The sequence below is a fragment of the Cetorhinus maximus genome, unplaced genomic scaffold (assembly GCF_964194155.1).
Source record: "Cetorhinus maximus unplaced genomic scaffold, sCetMax3.hap1.1 HAP1_SCAFFOLD_566, whole genome shotgun sequence".
NCBI lineage: Eukaryota > Metazoa > Chordata > Chondrichthyes > Lamniformes > Cetorhinidae > Cetorhinus > Cetorhinus maximus.
The window spans coordinates 117,533-140,299 of record NW_027596508.1 but is presented as its reverse complement, the minus strand read 5'-3'; the positions used below and the strand labels follow the sequence as shown (position 1 = coordinate 140,299).

Here is a 22,767-nt window from a genome sequence, read left to right as displayed (position 1 = left end):
TTCGAGGGAGATTAGGGAAGGGCAGGAAGTTCTGGCCGTGCAATTGACGCACACAGCCCACAAAAGAAGAATAAATAACAAAAAGTGCAATGCGTGGTATACAAGGACGAAAGGATTGACAGTTTGGATCTTTATTCTCTTGTAATAACAAGGCTGAGGGGTGGCCTAACGCTTGTATTTCAAAAAGTGAAAACAATATTTCATGGGATGTGAGCGTCGCTCGCAAGGCCAGTCTTTGTTACACATTCCAAATTGTACTTGAACTCCGTGGATTTCTCAGCGGGCAGTTAGGAATCAAACTCAAATGTCCTGGCCAGGGAAGACATCAGTGAACCATCACTGACATTAGCGTTTAATTGCAGATTTTTATTATTGAGTTTAATTTCCAGCAGCAGCCATGGTGGGAAATGAACATAAGTCCCCCGGATATTTCCACTGCTCCACTAACTCCTCTTAGAGAGATATATCAAGTCGAATGGACTCTATATCGGATCCCCAAGTTATTGTTAACAATAAAATCGCAACGGAGATCTTAGAAGAAAGCTCTGTGCAATCTGGCCTCAGAACTTGGGTTGGAGTATCACATCAGTGATTCCAGGCAGACCTTCTGCAAAATCACCGCACCGAGGAAGACACAGTTGATGAAACAACGACCAAGGTGGGATTCGAACCTTAACGTGCAAAATACAATGGATTTTTATTCCATCACCTTAACCTCTCGGCCAGCTCGGCACCAAATGGGGCCTATTAAACGCCCTTCTATACTTTTTGCATTCATGAACTGTTGAAATAAATGATCCTCTTTGGTACAGGCCCTGAATATTCGGCCAGATGTGTAAAGGTGGAAATGTAGTTTCTTCCATTAACATAAATGCCCACCACATCAGATCAGGGACTGTTGTAAACCCACTGATGTGAATCACTTCAACACTTCAACCTGATATCCAACATGTTTCTACACAGTGTGAAAATCCAGCGCTGGAAGACCGGAACTTACAAGCATTTGGTTGCAAAATGAAACCCCTTCCAGCTCACTACAAGCACCGGAACACTTTAAAATGTCGTAAAATAAAATGAAACTTTGGGGTTCCCAGCTCTGCTTGTCCTTTCAGTCAAGATTGTAGCCGAGTGCAATCAGCCTCCAACCTGAATCCACACGGAGGGAGTTGCCTTATTTGACGCATAGGGATAAATTTAGAGTCTCATGGCACGGAGAAACGTTCTTTAATCTTGACATTCATTTTCATCACGCGTGTTTTTAGTGATGCATTTTCTGCAATGAGTTCCCGGGTGTTCAAACCTGGTCCTGATTTCCGGAACTGCCACCACCTCGAGCGCGAAAAAAATTACTGCATTAAGATGCCCGATGGGCTCGTTTGGGAATTGAACCCGGGTCCTCTCGCAGATTAATAGAATGAAATTCGCAACGCGTGAATCATGCCCCTAGACCAACGAGCCACCTGTACTACAAAGTGCAGTCAAAGGATCTTTTTCTTGTCACCCATAGTGTATCAAACAAAAGCGAATTACTGTTCCTGCTGGTTTTCTTTTGGAATGTATTAGAAACCCCGGGGATGACTCCAACCAGTGGAGAGATTCCCTCCTCATTTCCATGAACTTTCAGTTTTGCTGGGGTTCCTTGATGCCCGCACTAGGTCAAATGCTTCCCTGAACATAAGAGAACACTTGAACCTCACGGCTTGAGTTCAGCTGTTTCTCCATGTTTGGACCAAGGCTGCAAAGAGGTCAGAATGTGATTTAAAAGATGCCATACATGGTTTGGTTGAATGGACAGAAAATTGGCAAATGGAATTCAATCCCAGAAAGTTTGGGGTAATGCATTTGGGGAGGGCAAACAAAGAAAGGGAACACTCAATAAACGGGAGGATATTGAGAAAGGTTGCGGAAGTGAGAAACGTTGGAGTGCATGTTCACATTTCCCTGAAGGTGGCAAGACAGGGGGACAAGGTGGTAACGGAATGTTTTCCTTTCTTGAACGAAGTATTGAATACAAAAACAGGGATATAATGCTGGAAATCTATAAAACGCTGGTTAGGCCACGGTTGGAATTTTGTGCACAGTTCTGGTCATCACATTACAGGAAGGACACAAATGCTCTGGAGGGAGTGCAGAGAATATTTAAAAGAATGCTACAAGGGCTTGAAAATTGCAGCTGTGAGGAAAGGTTGGATATTCTAGGGTTGTTTTCCTTAGGACAGAGGAGGTTGAGGGGTGACCTAATTGAGGTGCAAAAAGATTATGAGCGACCTAGGGCTGGGGATCAGAACCAGTTGGGTTTCTCTGGCAGAGAAACACCAGAGACACAAAGGGCCGAATGGGCTTTCTCTGTGGTGTAACTTCTCTAAGATTCCATGTGTATAAGTGCCGGATTCATTCTGTATCACTCTGTCCCTGGTAAAGGATTTGAGTGTCTGACTCCTGATGTATTTGTCAGCCTCTGGGGATCAGTCATTCATTCTGCATTGCTCTCTCTGGAAAACTATGTGAGTGCGGGATTCATTATGTATTGGTCAGTCTCTGGGGATGTGTGTGAGTGTAGGATTCACTCTGCATTGCTCTGTCTCTGGTGCACTATGTGAGTGTGGGATTCATTATGTATTGGTCAGTCTCTGGGGATGTGTGTGCGTGTATGATTCACTCTGCATTGCTCTGTCTCTGGTGCACTATGTGAGTGTGGGATTCATTATGTATCTGTGAGTCTCTGAGGTACTTTGAAAATCAGTATTCATTCTACCAAGAATATACTTCATTGGGCCATTTGGACACATTGGTACATTATTGCTAACCATCTTCAATCCAGTTTACTTTAAGTAATATTACCTTTTTTTCCATGAAATCTATTCCCTCTCCTATGCTTATCTTGCTTTCCCTGAAATACAGCTGTGCTAATCGTCTTGACTGCTCAATATGACAGCCAGTTCCAAATTCTACCGACTCAGTGGGAAAACAAGGTAGTATCGAATTCTCTTTGAATTGATTGTTGACACCTCTATGTCCACCCTATCACATCCCGTCACTAATTCCTCATATTGAGCTGTTTCTGCAACACACACAGTTAATGTCATTGTATCAAAATCCTGGAACTCCCTCCCTCACAGCACTGTGGGTCTACCTACACCACAGGGACTGCAGCGGTCCAGGAAGGCAGCTCACCACCACCTTCTCAAGGTCACTTAGGAATGCACAATAAATGCTGGCCGAGCCAGCGAATCTCATATCCATTGAATTAATAAAAAAAAGTTCCGCTCTGTTGCAGTTCTCAGCTCTGGCCAGTAGATGTCAGCACACTCAGAGAGCGACAGAACAGACAAGAAGCGTTCACATTTTATTGGACGGCGAAGGGTTATTTGGTTCAATGCAGATCTGTCAATGGCACTCTGTACCTGTGATATTGTAAAGTAAGTATGGGAATCATATGTTTCTTTCATCACTTGGTTCTGTTTGTGTGCATGAGATTCATTCTGTATCTGTCAGTGGGATTAATTTTACATCTGTCAATCTTTGTTATTATAAATCATTGTGAGATTCAATTGCAGTTTTCCCAATCATCGGTATTGTATGTGAAAGTAGAATTTACAGTGTGTGTGTGTTAGTGTGTGGTCTTCCATTTGTATCCATCAGCATCTGTTACTCTATGTGATGCTTGGAATCTTTCTAAATCTCTCAGTGGTACAATTGGTGTGTCATATTTCTTTAGTATCTCTCAGATTCAGCTATTGTGAGTGAGTGCAGTGACCAGCCTGTATCTTTCAGCATCTGGCACTGAAAATGTGCTTGAGAATTATTCTCTGCTTCTGTGTGAGTGTGGGATTCATTATATAACCTTCAGTCTCTGGGACTAATTATAAGTTTGGATTCATTCCACATACATTTCCAGCAGAACAACAAGCCACTGATATGGTAGGTTTAAAGCAAACAATGTGTGTAAGCTTTGGCTGAGTATTAAATCTCTGGAGGAAACACTACGTTTATTCTGATTTCGTCAATTATTTGCCTGTTGGAAAAAAGTATATTTTAGGACTCAAGTACAGGTGGAGTGGAAGATACAGATTCCATCAATTTAACCTCTATAAATAATAATTGTGAAAAGTTTGAGAGACTTTAGACAGGCTCTAGCTCTGATTGGTCAGTCCATTCTCAATCCTAATCTTCAACCAATCGGAGAGCCAAGTAACAGGAATTGGAAGTGCCGATTGGCTTATATTTTCAAATTCGAAAAGCCCGCCAATTTGAGGGGGGAAAAAAGATAATAGCCGAACGGCTTAATTTCAAGGCAACAATTTTAATCTCACGCTTTAGGAGCTGTAATATTCCATTCTGCGTCACAGAATCCTGGCGCTATTTTAGGAACAGATTAAATGTGTCAATCTCTTATCTGTAACCGGCGGTAACAAAGCAGCGATTTAAAACAGAGCCAATCTCAGCTCACTGGAAACGCAATAACATAGGTTACCAACCGACTCCTTCATACAAGTTTCATCGGAACAGAGAGAAACGGCTGATTTCTGATCCTGTCCCCGGAAAGCAGCCGGGAATGTTACAATCGGAAGAGCGGAGCGCTCCAGCAGCCACACGCTCAGCATAGCTGCTCTTTCTCATGAGCCTGTGAACACGGCCCGCGGGGAGCTGCAGTCCAGCCCGGGAGGAGCGAGACTTGGCTTTGGCTTTGTCCTGGGCTCCACCGCCGGTCTTTCTACAATCTTACACACACTGACATCACGAATGAAGAATTCCTCTCGCACACACCCTTTCCCTATCTTCTGGGGAATGTAGACGGCCACTTCTGAAAGCCCGGTCATGAGCTTGTGTGATACACAGCGCGAAATGATCTGATCAGTGTAGCCATTACCCTGCAGGATGCCTTTGATGAGCCCGATTTCAGCATCAAGCTTGAACGGTGAACAAATGGCTCGGGCCCGAATCACAAAGTTGCTGATAAGACCAATCTTACAGAGCGTGGAACTGTAAGAATCCCAACGCGTATTTTAACTAATTTAGAGAATTTTGGTCTGACTACGGATTAGGCTGAAAATAAATCACGAATGCGATGGCCGGGAATCGAACCCGGGTAAAACTGCTTGGAAGGCAGCTATGCTCACCACTATACCACCATCGCCCGTTTTTTCAAATTACAATCAGCATTTATAGTACCGCGAAACACACTATATCTTTGGCATCTTGTGTCTGATTGATAAACTGATTTGAAATAATTCTCACCATGTTTATGTTGTTTCACACGCATTTAAAATGACCCCAAAGAAGTTACCTCTTTGCACGTCTCACGTGCAGCCAGCAGAGGGCACCAGTCCACAATAAATTCTCTCCTGCTGTTACTGTGGACACATCGAGACAGGAAAATGTCTGTTGCTGCCCGGGGAACGGGCCGTGAAACAGACAAAGATAGTGACCAACTACAACGGCCCCATGTAGATATCCAAAAGTTCAGAACAATAAAAAAATGCAACTTATCCTGGAAGGGATGATGAAGTTCTCTCTGAAATAACTACACCAACACTGCCCTTAAAATAATTGATTTGCTGTCACTAATTCAATACCAACCGTTTAAATTTCAGCCGGTATTCATTTCCAGTTCTTAGACAGACACTTTCACTGACCGGTTCAATCTTTGCAAAACATTTCGAATTCCCTCTCAATAAACTAAATTACAGGCCCGTGATCCGATTTTATCTTGTTCTTAGTCCCATTAATTTGTGATACCTGCAGACTAACTGGTTTAGAGGCTGGTGTGTTTGTGACCTTCGTTCTCCTTCTCTGCCTGATCCTCACACCTCTTGACTGCCTTGTAGATTACAAATCTCCCCAACTCAACCTTGGCCAAACCCCGCGTCACAACTCAAACCCAAACATATTATATTCTCCAATTCAGCTGGAAGAGGGGTTAGTAAAAGTCTCAATGCTTCTGGGAGGGGAGTTGTGTGTTAATGGAATAGAAGATGTCCTAGAAATGGAAGCAGACTGTTTGTCTGTTTGTAGAAGCGACTGGAATGAGGCGGGGATATTGCTGACAGGTCTGGATTTAAAAGATCCCGGTTTCTAACTATAGATAATCAAGATGTTCCATTGAGTAAGATTTGTTTCGAGCGCCCTGTTCACTAATGGTGCCCAGAATTCGAAAACAAATCAGTTCGAACAGGCAGGAGGCGGAGCTAGATGATCACAGACTCTGTTCTTTCTGTCACTCAGTCTCCTCCCCTCCCGTTCTCAGTCAGGTCGGGGCGGGCTATTTAAAAGAGGAACGTGAAGCAGCTCGTCTCTCATAGTCTGCAGCGATCGGAGTGAAGAATCATCATGTCTGGCAGAGGGAAAGGAGGCAAAGGACTGGGGAAAGGCGGAGCAAAGCGGCACCGCAAAGTGCTTCGTGATAATATCCAGGGCATCACCAAACCAGCAATCCGCCGCCTGGCTCGCCGTGGCGGTGTCAAGCGGCTCTCGAGTTTGATCTATGAGGAGACTCGCGGGGCGCTGAAGGTTTTCCTGGAGAATGTGATCAGGGATGCGGTCACCTACACTGAACACGCCAAGCGCAAGACGGTCACTGCCATGGATATGGTGTACGCTCTGAAACGCCAGGGCCGCACTCTCTATGGTTTCGGCGGCTGAACAACTCGACCCTTTCTACCGAACAAACAACAAAGGCTCTTTTCAGAGCCACCCAAAACGTCACATTAAGAGCACTGACCTGGGAACGGGAGCGAGAAATCTCAAACTGTAACTGAATGAAAAGCAACTTTAGCATCATTTCATTCTCTTTCTGTCACTAGTTCATTTATTAAGGATGTTGATGTTTTAAGTGGGGAGTGCAGCGGTCTATTACCTCCCCAGACCCCACTCTCCCACTCCAATATAGTGGAAGAACGACTCACTCCATTTTCTCTTCAATATCTATTAAACCGTCATTTGAATAAAACCCATACAGTTCATGATGTTTATATGGGAGACCCGGAACTGTCGGTAGTCATGGTGATTTCGCCCATCAGTAGGAGCTTTCTACCCGCCTGTTATAAACAGATCAGGTAAAGATTCCGAATTGAAACCGGGTTGAAAGGCATGTAGAGCCAAAATGAGACTTTTCTCAGGTTTTATACTGGTGTCTTTTGCAGCGAAGCTGTTATTTTTTAATGAAAATGCTGGAAAATTTCACCAGGTCTGGCAGCACCTTTGCGGAGAGAGGGAATTATCTCTTCGAGTGGGCATGACGCTTCTTCAGTGCCAGAATGAAATGAGTTCAGACAGTGAGCAGCCCTTTCACAGACTCTATGAGAGGCTCTGAAAAGAGCCTTTGGGTTATTTGATTAAAGAATGGCCGATTCACTTGGTCTTCGAGCCCGCAGCGGCGCTGGTTTTCTTGGGCAGCAGCACGGCCTGGATATTAGGCAGCACCCCGCCCTGAGCGATGGTCACCCCTCCCAACAGCCTGTTGAGCTCCTCGTCGTTGCGGACGGCCAGCTGCAGGTGTCTGGGGATGATGCGGGTCTTCTTGTTGTCCCGGGCCGCGTTAGCGACCAGCTCGAGGATTTCAGCCGTCAGATACTCGAGCACAGCAGCCAGATAGACGGGGGCTCCGGCACCCACACGCACAGCATAGTTGCTGTTTCTCAGGAGCCTGTGAACACGGCCCACCGGGAGCTGCAGTCCAGCCCGGGAGGAGCGAGACTTGGCTTTTGCTTTGTCCTGGGCTCTACCGCCGATCTTTCTACAATCTTACACACACTTACACCACGAATGAAGAATTCCTCTCGGACTCACGCTTTCCCTATCTTCTGGGGAATGTAGTCGGCCACTTCTGAAAGCCCGGTCATGAGCCCGCTCACAGCGCGAAATGATCTGGTCAGGGTAGCCATTACCCTGCAGGATGCCTTTGATGAGCCCGATTTCAGCATCAAGCTTGCACGGTGAGCAAATGGCTCCGGCCCGATTCACAAAGTTGCTGATAAGACCAATCTTACAGAGCGTGGAACTGTAAGAATCCCAACGCGTATTTTAACTAATTTAGAGAATTGTGGTCTGACCACGGATAAGGCTGAAAATAAATCACTACTGCGATGGCCGGTAATCGACCCGGGTCAACTGCTTGGAAGGCAGCTATGCTCACCACTATACCACCATCGCACACTTCTTCAAATTACAGTCAGCATTTATAGTACCGCGAAACACACTATATACTTGGCATCTTGTGTCTGATTGATAAACTGTTTTGCAATAATTCTCACCATGTTTATGTTGTTTCACACACATTTAAAATTTCCCCAAAGAAGTTACCTCTTTGCACGTCTCACGTGCAGCCAGCAGAGGGCACCAGTCCACAATAAATTCTCTCCGGCTGTTTCTGTGGGCACATCGAGACAGGAAAAGGTCTGTTGCTGCCCGGGGAACGGGCCGTGAAACAGACAAAGATAGTGACCAACTACAACGGCTCCATGTAGATATCCACAAAGTTCCGAACAATAAAAAAAATGCAACTTATCCTGGAAGGGATGATGAAGTTCTCTCTGAAATAACTACACCAACACTTCCCTTAAAATAATTGATTTGCTGTCACTAATTCAATACCAACCGTTTAAATTTCAGCCGGTATTCATTTCCAGTTCTTAGACAGACACTTTCACTGACCGGTTCAATCTTTGCAAAACATTTCGAATTCCCTCTCAATAAACTAAATTACAGGCCCGTGATCCGATTTTATCTTGTTCTTAGTCCCATTAATTTGTGATACCTGCAGACTAACTGGTTTAGAGGCTGATGTGTTTGTGACCTTCGTTCTCCTTCTCTGCCTGATCCTCATACCTCCTGACTGCCTTGTAGATTACAAATCTCTCCAACTCAACCTTGGCCAAACCCCGCGTCACAACTCAAACCCAAACACGTTATATTCTCCAATTCAGCTGGAAGAGGTGTTAGCAAAAGTCTCAATGCTTCTGGGAGGGGAGTTGTGTGTTAATGGAATAGAAGATGTCCTAGAAATGGAAGCAGACTGTTTGTCTGTTTGTAGAAGCGACTGGAATGAGGCGGGGATATTGCTGACAGGTCTGGATTTAAAAGATCCCGGTTTCTAACTATAGATAATCAAGATGTTCCATTGAGTAAGATTTGTTTCGAGCGCCCTGTTCACTAATGGTGCCCAGAATTCGAAAACAAATCAGTTCGAACAGGCAGGAGGCGGAGCTGGATGATCACAGACTCTGTTCTTTCTGTCACTCAGTCTCCTCCCCTCCCGTTCTCAGTCAGGTCCGGGCGGGCTATTTAAAAGAGGAACGTGAAGCAGCTCGTCTCTCATATTCTGCAGTGATCTGAGTGAAGAATCATCATGTCTGGCAGAGGGAAAGGAGGCAAAGGACTGGGGAAAGGCGGAGCAAAGCGGCACCGCAAAGTGCTTCGTGATAATATCCAGGGCATCACCAAACCAGCAATCCGCCGCCTGGCTCGCCGTGGCGGTGTCAAGCGGCTCTCGAGTTTGATCTATGAGGAGACTCGCGGGGCGCTGAAGGTTTTCCTGGAGAATGTGTTCAGGGATGCGGTCACCTACACTGAACACGCCAAGCGCAAGACGGTCACTACCATGGATGTGCTGTACGCTCTGAAACGCCAGGGTCGCATTCTCTATGGTTTCGGCGGCTGAACAACTCGACCCTTTCTACCAAACACACAACAAAGGCTCTTTTCAGAGCCACCCAAAACGTCACATTAAGAGCACTGACCTGGGAACGGGAGCGAGAAATCTCAAACTGTAACTGAATGAAAAGCAACTTTAGCATCATTTCATTCTCTTTCTGTCACTAGTTCATTTATTAAGGTTGTTGATGTTTTAAGTGGGGATTGGAGCGGTGTAGTACCTCCCCAGACCCCACTCTCCCACTCCAATATATTGGAAGAACGACTCACTCCATTTTCTCTTCAATATCTATTAAACCGTGACATGAATAAAACCCGTACAGTTCATGATGTTTATGTGGGAGACCCGGAACTGTCGGTAGTCATGGTGATTTCGCCCATCAGTAGGAGCTTTCTACCCGCCTGTTATAAACAGATCAGGTAAAGATTCCGAATTGAAACCGGGTTGAAAGGCATGTAGAGCCTAAATGAGACTTTTCTCAGGTTTTATACTAATGTCTTTTGCAGCGAAACTAGAATTTTTAATGAAAATGGTGGAAAATTTCATCAGGTCTGGCAGCACCTGTGTGGAGAGAGGGAATTATCTCTTCGAATGGGCATGACGCTTCTTCAGAGCCAGAATGAAATGAGTTCAAACAGTGAGCAGCCCTTTCACAGACTCTGTGCGTGGCTCTGAAAAGAGCCTTTGGGTTATTAGATTAAAGAATGGCCGCTTCACTTGGTCTTCGAGCCCGCAGCGGCGCTGGTTTTCTTGGGCAGCAGCACGGCCTGGATATTAGGCAGCACCCCGCCCTGAGCGATGGTCACCCCTTCCAGCAGCTTGTTGAGCTCCTCGTCGTTGCGGACGGCCAGCTGCAGGTGTCTGGGGATGATGCGAGTCTTCTTGTTGTCCCGGGCCGCGTTACCGGCCAGCTCGAGGATTTCAGCCGTCAGATACTCGATTACAGCAGCCAGATAGACCGGGGTTCCGGCACCCACACGCACAACATAGTCGCCCTTTCTCAGGAGCCTGTGAACACGGCCCACCGGGAACTGCAGTCCAGCGCGAAAGGAGCGATACTTGGCTTTGGCTTTGTCCTGGGCTCTACCGCCGGTCTTTCTACAATCTTACACACACTTACACCACGAATGAAGAATTCCTCCCGCACACACCCTTCCTCAAACTTCTGGGGAATGCAGTCGGCCGACTTCTGAATGGTCAAGGTGTTCGGAATCTCATTGGGTGGCTTTTGTAACAAATCAGAGAGCAGCTTATTTCACCAACCAAAAAACATCAAAAAGAAAAAAAACAAAATACCGCGGATGCTGGAAATCTAGCCAAAAATAAAAATACCTGGATAAACTCAGCAGCTCTGACAGCATCTGCGGAGGGGAATACAGAGCGATCTGATGAAGAGTCATACGGACTCGAAGCGTCAACTGTATTCCCCTCCGCAGATGCTGTCAGACCTGCTGAGTTTTTCCAAGAACAAAAAGAAAATGGACCGTAGATTGAGCCAACCTGGCAGAGCTGAAACGGTTTTACAAATTGAACATTAGCGCCAATGTATTTGAGTGTGGCTGAAAAAAGAGACATGTCAAAGCTTTTCCTTCTGCAATCAAACAGGACACTCGCAAGAAAACCAATGTAAGGGGAAGACAACAATTTATACTGATAGAGAATATACTTCAGGGTGGAAAGTGACGGTCTCAGGCCCGGTCATGAGCTTGTGTGATACACAGCGCGAAATGATCTGATCAGGGTAGCCATTACCCTGCAGGATGCCTTTGATGAGCCCGATTTCAGCATCAAGCTTGCACGGTGAACAAATGGCTCGGACCCGATTCACAAAGTTGCCGATAAGACTAATCTTACAGAGCGTGGGACTGTAAGAACCCCAACGCGTCTTTTAACCAGTGTAGAGAATTGTGGTCTGACCACGGATAAGGCTGAAAATAAATCACTCCTGCGATGGCCAGGAATCGACCCGGGTCAACTGCTTGGAAGGCAGCTATGCTCACCACTATACCACCATCGCACACTTCTTCAAATTACAGTCACCATTTATAGTACCGCAAAACACACTATATCTTTGGCATCTTGTGTCTGATTGATAAACTGTTTTGCAATAATTCTCACCATGTTTATGTTGTTTTACACACATTTAAAATTTCCCCAAAGAAGTTACCTCTTTGCACGTCTCACGTGCAGCCAGCAGATGGCACCAGTCCACAATATATTGGCTCCTGCTGTTTCTGTGGACACATCGAGACAGGAAAAGGTCTGTTGCTGCCCGGGGAACGGGCCGTGAAACAGACAAAGATAGTGACCAACTACAACGGCTCCATGTAGATATCCACAAAGTTCCGAACAATAAAAAAATGCAACTTATCCTGGAAGGGATGATGAAGTTCTCTCTGAAATAACTACACCAACACCTCCCTTAAAATAATTGATTTGCTGTCACTAATTCAATACCATTGCTGACTGGTCTGGATTTAAAAGATCCGGGTTTCAAACGATAGATAAACAAGATGTTCCATTAATGGTGCCCAGAATTCGAAAACAAATCAGTTCGAACAGGCAGGAGGCGGAGCTGGATGATCACAGACTCTGTTCTGTCTGTCACTCAGTCTCCTCCCCGCCCCGCCTCTCACTCTCTGTCCCGTTCTCAGTCAGGTCGGGGCGGGTTATTTAAAAGAGGAACTTGAAGCAGCTCGTCTCTCATATTCTGCAGTGATCTGAGTGAAGGTTCATCATGTCTGGCAGGGGGAAAGGAGGCAAAGGACTGGGGAAAGGCGGAGCAAAGCGGCACCGCAAAGTGCTTCGTGATAATATCCAGGGCATCACCAAACCAGCAATCCGCCGCCTGGCTCGCCGAGGCGGTGTCAAGCGGCTCTCGGGTTTGATCTATGAGGAGACTCGCGGGGCGCTGAAGGTTTTCCTGGAGAATGTGATCAGGGATGCGGTCACCTACACTGAACACGCCAAGCGCAAAACGGTCACTACCATGGACGTGGTGTACGCTCTGAAACGCCAGGGCCGCATTCTCTATGGTTTCGGCGGCTGAACAACTCGAACCTTTCTACCAAACACACAACAAAGGCTCTTTTCAGAGCCACCCAAAACGTCACATTAAGAGCACTGACCTGGGAACAGGAGCGAGAAATCTCAAACTGTAACTGAATGAAAAGCAGCTTTAGCATCATTTCATTCTCTTTCTGTCACTAGTTCATTAATTAAGGATGTTGATGTTTTAAGTGGGGAGTGCAGCGGTGTATTATCTCCCCAGACCGCACTCTCCCACTCCAATATAGTGGAAGAACGACTCACCCCATTTTCGCTTCAATATCTATTAAACCGTGACATGAATAAAACCCATACAGTTCATGGTGTTTATGTGGGAGACCCGGAACTGTCGGTAGTCATGGTGATTTCGCCCATCAGTAGGAGCTTTCTACCCGCCTGTTATAAACAGATCAGGTAAAGATTCCGAATTGAAACCGGGTTGAAAGGCATGTAGAGCCAAAATGAGACTTTTCTCAGGTTTTATACTGGTGTCGTTTGCAGCGAAGCTAGTATTTTTAATGAAAATGCTGGAAAATTTCATCAGTTCTGGCAGCACCTGTGTGGAGAGAGGGAATTATCTCTTCTAATGGACATGACGCTTCTTCAGAGCCAGAATGAAATGAGTTCACACAGTGAGCAGTCCTTTCACAGACTCTGTGAGAGGCTCTGAAAAGAGCCTTTGGGTTATTAGATTAAAGAATGGCCTCTTCACTTGGTCTTCGAGCCCGCAGCAGCGCTGGGTTTCTTGGGCAGCAGCACGGCCTGGTTATTAGGCAGCACCCCGCCCTGAGCGATGGTCACCCCTCCCAGCAGCTTGTTGAGCTCCTCGTCGTTGCGGACGGCCAGCTGCAGGTGTCTGGGGACGATGCGGGTCTTCTTGTTGTCCCGGGCCGCGTTACCGGCCAGCTCGAGGATTTCAGCCATCAGATACTCGAGCACAGCAGCCAGATAGACCGGGGCTCCGGCACCCACACGCACAGCATAGTCGCCCTTTCTCAGGAGCCTGTGAACACGGCCCACCGGGAACTGCAGTCCAGCCCGGGAGGAGCGAGACTTGGTCTTGGAGCGAGCTTTACCGCCGGTCTTTCCTCTTCCAGACATTTCACAATTTCACAAACGCTTTCACAGGACTGAAATCAATTGTTGGGCAGCAAGTGTCTAAGTGTCTGTATCATTGGGACAGGAATTGTTGCAGCGCCTGTTACTATGAACAGAAAGTGTCGGAGTGACATTATTTTCAGTTTGCAGTCATCTTGTAGTTGCAGAAATAAATTGATTTCAGCATGATGGGAGGATTGCTGATTCGGTTCTTATTTGTCATCAAAGAAAACTGAGTTCGATTACAGTGAATGCATAACTCAGCGTCTTCAGTAATATTTCAAACAGCAAGTTCCCGATGTATAGAAATACCCACCTTTCTCCCTTTTGTCTAATATATTTGGTGAATAGAAATCTATCAAAGTGAGATTTAAAATTGAAGTGCTGTTTCCGGAAGGGAGCTCTGAAATTCTCATCCCCGTTTGTCGATAGAGATGGTTTCGAATTTCACCTCCGGAAAGCTCTGAATGTTTTACTGCCCCCAGTGCCGCCAGCTCCTACCCCCCACCCAACCTCTCCCATCCTCTAACTCCTACCCCCCACCTCTCGCACATACCAATCTCCTCCTCCACCCCGCCTCACCTCCTGCTCCAGTACCTGGATTGCCAATCATTGGAAACAGTTCCTCACTCTGACACGATCGCCTCAACATCTTCGAACCGTCGGTGGAATTTCTTGTTAAACAGGGAAGAAGGAATTCCTTTCGAAGTGGTTTGGATGAAGGGGATGTTCTGTGTTTTTATTTCAGGAATTTACCAGCGATTGAGCGAAGGTCAAGGAGCAAAGATGTAGAGAGGACAAAAAAAATGCAGCGACATTTTGAGGAGAGGTGCGGACAATAGGAACTGACTTCATGATCCAAAATCAATCTGAGATCCCGAGGCCAAGGTTCTGGGAATCAGTGGATCATTCAAAAATCCAAGAGACATAAATGCAGCACCGTTTTTATGGACAAGGCATTATCCGGCTGGAAGGAATGGTAGCCTGGTCCGAATGGATCAGGCGTCTGACTTCAATGTACATTATGGTGTAATCAGAAGATAGCAGTTTCGTGTCCTGTCTCGTTGCTTCATACAGAAATCTGGTGGAACGTCCAGTAAACCAGGTTCCCACTCGTCAGCTGCAAGTTCTGCTTTTTCATCCAAACAATGCGGAGCTCTTTCTCAGAATGTATTTCCTTGTTACCTGGTGCATTCATCCCTCACACATCTTTGGATTTTGTTCCGTTACTAAGAAATCCACAATATATGACTAATGTCGAGAAAATAATGATATTTCCAATTGAACAAAAGGTTTTGCATTAATCAGTTTAATAAAATGCTGCGGAGGGAATTCCAATTTCCTCATCAAGCGGCTGAATGATTCGCTGAATGTTCAGTTGTTGTTTCCAGGGATGAAAGATGATGTCACTGGTCTCGGAATCCAGAGGCCCAGGCTCATCTCTGGGGGCAAGTGTTCAAATCCCACCGTGGCAGCTCGTGGAATTGAAATTCAATTATTTCATGATTCTTGAATTGAAAGCTGGTCTCTGTAATGACGGCCATGAAACTATCGTCGATTGTTGTAAAAAACCATCTGGTTCACCAATGCACTTAAGAGGAAACAGTCTGCCGTCCTGACCTGGTCTGGCTTACATGTGACTCCATGCACATGGGGATATGGTTGACTCTTATCTGCCCTCGGAAATTACTGAGCAAGCCATCCAGTTCGAGGGAGATTAGGGAAGGGCAGGAAGTTCTGGCCGTGCAATTGACGCCCACAGCCCACAGAAGAAGAATAAATAACAAAAAAATGCAATGCGTGGTATACAAGGACGAAAGGATTGACAGTTTGGATCTTTATTCTCTTGTAATAACAAGGCTGAGGGGTGGCCTAACGCTTGTATTTCAAAAAGTGAAAACAATATTTCATGGGATGTGAGCGTCGCTCGCAAGGCCAGTCTTTGTTACACATCCCAAATTGTACTTGAACTCCGTGGATTTCTCAGCGGGCAGTTAGGAATCAAACTCATATGTAGGTCCGGCCAGGGAAGACATCAGTGAACCATCACTGAGATTAGCGTTTAATTGCAGGTTTTAATTATTGAGTTTAATTTCCACCAGGAGCCATGTTGGGAAATGAACCCAAATCCCCGGAATATTTCTGCTCCACTAACTCCCCTTAGAGAGAGATCGAAATATTAAGTCGAATGGACTCTAAATCGAATCCCCAAGTTATTGTTAACAATAAAATCGCAACGGAGATCTTAGAAGAAAACTCTATGCAATCTGCCCTCAGAACTTGGGTTGGAGGATCAGATCAGTGATTCCAGGCAGACCTTCTGCAAAATCACCCCTCCAAGGAAGAAACAGTTGATGAAACAACGACCCAGGTGGGATTCGAACCTTAACGTGCAAAAAACAATGGATTTTTATTCCATCACCTTAACCTCTCGGCCAGCTCGGCACAAATTAAACCCCCTTCTATACTTTTTGCATTCATGAACTGTTGAAATAAATGATCCTCTTTGGTACAGGCCCTGAATATTCGGCCAGATGTGTAAAGGTGGAAATGTAGTTTCTGCCATTAACATAAATGCCAATCACATCAGATCAGGGACTGTTGTAAACCGACTGATGTGAATCACTTCAACCTGATATCAAACATCTACACAGTGTGAAAATCCAGCGCTGAAAGACCGGAACTTACAAGCATTTGGTTGCAAAAGAAACCCCTCCCAGCTCACTGCAAGCATCAGAACACAGTTAAAATGTGGTAAATTGAAATGAAACTTTGGGGTTCCCAGCTCTGCTTGCCCTTTCAGTCAAGATTGTAACTGAGTGCAATCAGCCTCCTACCTGAATCCACACGGAGGGAGTTGCCTTATTTGACGCATAGGGATAAATTCAGAGTCTCATGGCACGGAGAAACGTTCTTTAAACTTGACATTCATTTTCATCACGCGTGTTGAAGTGATGCATTCCCTGCAATGACTTCCCGGGTGTTCAAACCTGGTCCTGATTTCCGGAACTGCCACCACCTCGAGCGCGAAAAAAATTACTGCATTAAGGTGCCCGATGGGCTCGTCCGGGAATTGAACCCGGGACCTCTCGCACATTAATAAAATGAAAATCCCAAGGCGTGAATCATGGCCGGAGATCAACAAGCCACCTGTGCTACAAAGTGCAGTCAAGGGATCGTTTCATTGTCACCCATAGTGTATGAAACAAAAGCGAATTACTGTTCCTGCTGGAATTCTTTTGGAATGTATTAGAAACCCCGGGGACGACTCCAAACAGTGCAGAGTTTCCCGCCTTATTTCCATGAACTTTCAGTTTTGCTGGGGTTCCTTGATGCCCGCACTAGGTCAAATGCTTCCCTGAACATAAGTCAACACTTGAACCTCACGGCTTGAGTTCAGCTGTTTCTCCATGTTTGGACCAAGGCTGCAAAGAGGGCAGAATGTGATTTGAAAGATGCCATACATGGTTTGGTTGAGTGGTCAGAAAATTGGCAAATGGAATTCAATCCCAGAAAGTTTGGGGTAATGCATTTGGGGAGGGCAGACAAAGAAAGGGTACACTCAATAAACGGGAGAATATTGAGACAGGTTGCGGAAGGGAGACACTTTGGAGTGCATGTCCACATTTCCCTGAAGGTGGCAAGACAGGGGGACAAGGTGGTAACGGAACATTTTCCTTTATTGAACGAAATATTGAATACAAAAACAGGGATATAATGCTGGAAAACTATAAAACGCTGGTTAGGCCACAGCTGGAATTTTGTGCACAGTTCTGGTCATCACATTACAGGAAGGACACAAATGCTCTGGAGGGAGTGCAGAGAATATTTAAAAGAATGCTACGAGGGCTTGAAAATTGCAGCTGTGAGGAAAGATTGGATATTCTAGGGTTGTTTTCTTAGAACAGTGGAGGTTGAGGGGGTGACCTAATTGAGGTGCAAAAAGATTATGAGGGACCTAGATATGGTAAACAATAAAGACTTGTCTTCCCTAGCTCAGGGGTCAATTACCTGGGGGGCATAGATTTGAGGTGATTGGCAGAAGGATTAGAGGGGACACGAGGAATATCTTTTTCACGCAGAGGGTGGCGGGTGTCTGGAATTCACTGCCTAAATCGGTGGTTGAGGCTGAAACGACCAACTCATTGGAAAGGCACTTGAATCTGCGCCTGAAGCGCTGTCACCTGCAAAGCTACGGACCAGGTACAGGAAAGTCCGATTAAAATCAGCGGCTCGCTCTTTTTTTTGGTGGCACAGACATGACAGGCTGAATGGCCTCTTTCTGCATCGTAATGTTTCCATAGTGTCATGGCTTCTGTGGTGTTGCCGAGAGGGTAAGGCGATGGACTGTTGGTGAACTGTGTTTTACACGCTCTCGTTCGAATCCTGTCCTTATCGATGTTTCCATTGATGCTTGGCTGTGTTCGGTGTCGCTGCCGGTAGTTGTGTTAATGATATTTATGATTTTACTATGAAGCTTTCCGAATGGTCTAATTGTTATTTTGATCACGTCTCAATCACAGCGATTCTCGGTAATGTAGATTTAACCCTCGTTCAATTGTTGGTCTCATTAATAATACCCCATAAATTAATGACTGCGCTTTGTTCTCAGACGCGTTTATATTCGGCCCCTTTCCCTGGCTTTGGAGAGAGAGATAATAGAGCGAAAATGCGTCAGTTTCCAGTTCTGGTCAAGTTTGGCCTCAATAATCGATCAGTTCATTTCCTATCAGCCCCGGTTGTGCAGGAACCTTCAGTCACAACGCTGGCAAATTTACACCAAAAATGTTCACTTTTGATTCCCACGAATATCTAAAATATACCGTCCGTTTTTAGAGATATGAAAATGAGACTTTCTGCCGGCTGGTTAGAGGGTTTCAAAAAGGACTGAAATTAACCGAAATGGATCCCGGATTCTAAAAGCGAATCTGGAACTTGGTATAAAATGTGAAATAGTCCCATCTCGGACCGATATTGGCAAAATTTTTTCGTCAGATAGAGTTAAATATTAATGGGATTTTCTATATGAAATCTATTTATTGTTTTATAAATATATCGGCGGTTTTTTCCATATCGAATAAAAAGAAAAGTTTGGATTCTGTAAATTTGGCGCCGTTATTTTCGGCTTGTTTTAGATACAGATAAAGCCAGGACGAAAATCAGAAACGGACAGATACAGACAAACTGTAGACAAGGGAAAGAGAGAGCGAGATTAAGTGCATCCAACATTCCCATACTAAATGCCTATTTCCAATTAGTACGGTATTGTGTCCTTTATTCGTTGCATAACATTTTGGCGGGCTTTCAGCATTTGAAATAAAAAAGGTTGGAATCTGATAATTTGGCACCGTTATTTTCCGCCCTCACTCCGTGGAGTCTCCGGATTGGTGAGTTCAGTAGATATCAGGTTGGTGATATGAACAACATTATGAGACGCAGCACAAAGTGACCAATCAGCAATGCCCGCAGCACCATTCATCCCGAAGATATAAGAGAAGCGAATGTTAGAGGATTTCCTCATTCTCTGTGAAAGTGTTTGTGAGATTGTGGAAATGTCTGGAAGAGGAAAGACCGGCGGTAAAGCTCAGTCCAAGGCCAAGTCTCGCTCCTCCCGGGCTGGACTGCGGTTCCCGGTGGGCCGTGTTCACAGGCACCTGAGAAAGGGCAACTATGCTGAGCGTGTGGGTGCCGGAGCCCCGGTCTATCTGGCTGCTGTGCTCGAGTATCTGACGGCTGAAATCCTCGAGCTGGCCGGTAACGCGGCCCGGGACAACAAGAAGACACTCATCATCCCCAGACACCTGCAGCTGGCCGTCCGCAACGACGAGGAGCTCAACAAGCTGCTGGGAGGGGTGACCATCGCTCAGGGCGGGGTGCTGCCTAATATCCAGGCCGTGCTGCTGCCCATGAAAACCAGCGCTGAGCGCTCCCAGAGGAAGTGAAGCGGCCACAATGTGATCTAATAACCCAAAGGCTCTTTCCAGAGCCACTCACGGGAAAGGGCTGCTCACTGTCAGGAGGGTCAGAGATGGAGTTATTGTAACGGTGGATTTATCTGTTTCTGATTTGTTATCTTGTGTTTTCAGTTCCCGCTCTGGATAGCGCTGTTTCTCTGCTCACACATCTCCCGCTTTTGTTAGTGAACTATTTATGGACAGGATATCAGAAACAATCATTCTGTAAATCCATCAATGTCAAAAATACCGAATCTATTCGATGCAATTACGAGAGCGACATGAGGAAATTCACAAGCGGGTTTCACAGCGAGTGTTGCGCCCGGACAGGATCTGATTCAATTGCATCTGCCCGCACGCAGTCTGTGAAAAGGGCTGTCTCCGATCTCAATTGCTCATATAGGCAGCATTTTCTTTACTTCCCATGGGGGTGGGACGGTTTAAATTCTATGCCGATTACTTACGAGATTCGAGTCTGAGCGGCCGAATTAATTTCTGTTCTAAACGCCGGTCACAGCTCTTTCATTATTTGATTTAGTGGCTCTTAAAAGAGCCGTTGTTGTGTTTGGTGCTTAAGCCGGGTTTTAGGCGCGTTCCCCGCGGATGCGGCGGGCCAGCTGGATGTCTTCGGGCATGATGGTAACTCGCTTGGCGTGGATGGCGCACAGTTTGGCTTCCTCAAAGAGCCCCACCAGGTAAGCCTCGCTGGCCTCCTGCAGGGCCATGACGGCCGAGCCCTGGGCGAGCAAGACGCTAAAGTCCTGAGCGATCTCTCGCACCAGGCGCTGGAAAGCCAATTTGCGAATTAGCAGCTCGGACCTCTGGTAGCGGCGGATCTCCCTCAGAGCCACAGTGCCGGGTTCGTAGCGATGAGGCTTCTTCACTCCGCCCGTGGCTCGAGCGCTCTTCCGGGCCGCTTTGGTAGCCAGCTGTTTGCGGGGAGCTTTCCCTCCAGTCGATTTGCGCGGTGTTTGCTTGGTCCTGACCATTTTCTGAACCGATTACAGTCTGGCCTACAATCCGCATTTTTAAACTGTGTGAGGAACCGCCCCGAACAGTAATTGGCTGGAGCCCAAATTGAGAATTCCAATCAAACACACGCACATCCCACCTCGCGTTCCGAGGTCTCTGCTCTCTCTGTGAGACGGTGGGTGGCTCTTAAAAGAGCCTTTGTTGTGTGTTTGGTAGAAAGGGTAAAGTTGTTCAGCCGCCGAATCCATAGAGAGTGCGGCCCTGGCGTTTCAGAGCGTACACCACATCCATGGCAGTGACCGTTTGGCGCTTGGCGTGTTCAGTGTAGGTGACCGCATCCCTGCAATTTCGATGTAAACTCGTTTCTTTGCTGCTTTGATCGCGCCCTCTCAGTCGAGCGCTGACTTCTTCTCTGTGTTTCCAGTAAAATCATGAAATAAGCGAAAAAATTGCCTTAAATTCTCTCTTCAGGGCTAAGCAGGGGAGCAGCGCGATCCTATGACAGGGAAATCTTGTGATTTTACACAAGAATGACTCGGAAATCTGGCGCTGAGGCCGGACACACAAACACAGTGACATTAGTCTAACCCGCCCGCCCCTTTAACACACTCTCGCTGATACAATGTTCACATCTACACACTGACAAGACAAACTGTGTCTCAGAATTACAGCTCCCAGGACAGGATTTCCTCTTCTCTCGGCCTGAGCTGTGGATTCTCGGGAATTCATTGTAGGTTCCCAGCTCAGTAACTGTTAAACCCTCTGAGACCGGAGCTGCTCACAGTGTCTGTTCCCCAGGTTCAGGGGACTGCAGCCAATCACAGCTATGCCTGGGTTAAACTGTAACTGGTTTAAATTATTATCTTGTTCACAAGCAGAATTATTTTTGATCATTTAAAGATACAGATTGTGTGCACTCAGCCACGAAACAACAGTATCCCGCCTTCATGTGGAGTTCAAGAGAGAGGGGGTGGAGGGATTGACAGAGACAGAGTGAGTGAGGGCGGTGAGACTCAGGTAATGCAACAGTTGCAAAAATCCGAGTAAACTCTGGTTTTACCCAGAAAGATTCTCATGAAGAGGCAGAAGCTGCATTCTCAGATCTTAATGATATTGTAACAGAGACATATTATTAATCCCACACGCAGGAACAGTTCTGCATTTTGACAGAAAAGAGGCAGTATAAACATGATAGTCCAGTTCTAAAAATTGTGCAAGGTCAGAGGGACTGAGAGTCTTTAGATCATTGAAGGAGACAGGAGATTTTGAGGGTGTAGTTTGGAAAGCAGATGGGATCTTTGCTTTAATCAACAGAGGTACTGAGCATAAAAACAGGAACATTATGTTTAACCTTTCTAAAGCTCTGGTTGGACTGCAACTACAATATTGCATCCATTTCTGGTCACTACACTTTTGGAAGGATGTGAGAGTCTTTGAGAGGGTGCAAAGAAGATTTACTAGAATAGTTCCAGGCATGAGGGATTACAGTTGCAAGGTTTGTTTGCGGAATCTGGAGCAGCTCTCCTTGAAGCAACCGAGATTGAGGGTTGGTCTGAGTGAGGTGTACAAGATTATTACAGGTTTAGATCAGGTAGACAAAGGAAACCTGTTCCCATTCTTCCCTGGCCACGGGGGAGGTGCCAGATGACTGGAGAACAGCTAATGTGGTTCCTCTATTTAAGAAGGGTTGTAGAGATAAGCCAGGGAACTGCAGGCCAGTATGTCTCACGTCATGGTTAGGGAAACTATTGGAGAAAATTCTGAAGGAGAAAATCTATCTCCACTTGGAGAGGAAAGTTTTGATCAGGGATATTCAGCATGGCTTTGTCAGAGGGAGGTCATGCCTAACAAATTTGTTTGAATTTTTGAGGAGGTGACCAGGTGTGTAGATGAGGGAAGTGCAGTTGATATAGTTTTTATGGATTTCAGCAAAGCCTTTGACAAGGTACCACATGGGAGACTTATAAAGAAGGCAAATACACATGGGACACAGGGTCATTTGATAAGGTGGATTCAAAATTGGCTTCGTTGTAGGAGACAGGG

At 46.0% G+C, this 22,767-nt stretch overlaps 1 protein-coding gene and 2 non-coding genes across 3 annotated transcripts; all 3 read right to left on the bottom strand.

Moving 5' to 3' along the window:
• Window positions 1–5,064: 5,064 nt before the first annotated feature.
• trnag-ucc (transfer RNA glycine (anticodon UCC)) lies at window positions 5,065–5,137 on the bottom strand. The gene has a single exon. It is a non-coding gene; the product is annotated as a tRNA-Gly (tRNA).
• A 2,943-nt stretch (window positions 5,138–8,080) lies between these two features.
• trnag-ucc (transfer RNA glycine (anticodon UCC)) lies at window positions 8,081–8,151 on the bottom strand. The gene has a single exon. It is a non-coding gene; the product is annotated as a tRNA-Gly (tRNA).
• Window positions 8,152–20,336: 12,185 nt separating this feature from the next.
• On the bottom strand, window positions 20,337–20,741 carry LOC144674125 (histone H3, embryonic-like). Its single transcript, XM_078535632.1, has one exon. It carries the CDS (start codon window positions 20,739–20,741, stop codon window positions 20,337–20,339), a length of 405 nt encoding a protein of 134 aa, XP_078391758.1.
• Window positions 20,742–22,767: the final 2,026 nt, after the last annotated feature.

What these genes read in the sequence shown, in the direction of transcription:
- LOC144674125 (XM_078535632.1), bottom strand. Translation starts at nt 20,741, where the DNA reads ATGGTCAGGACCAAGCAAACACCGCGCAAATCGACTGGAGGGAAAGCT.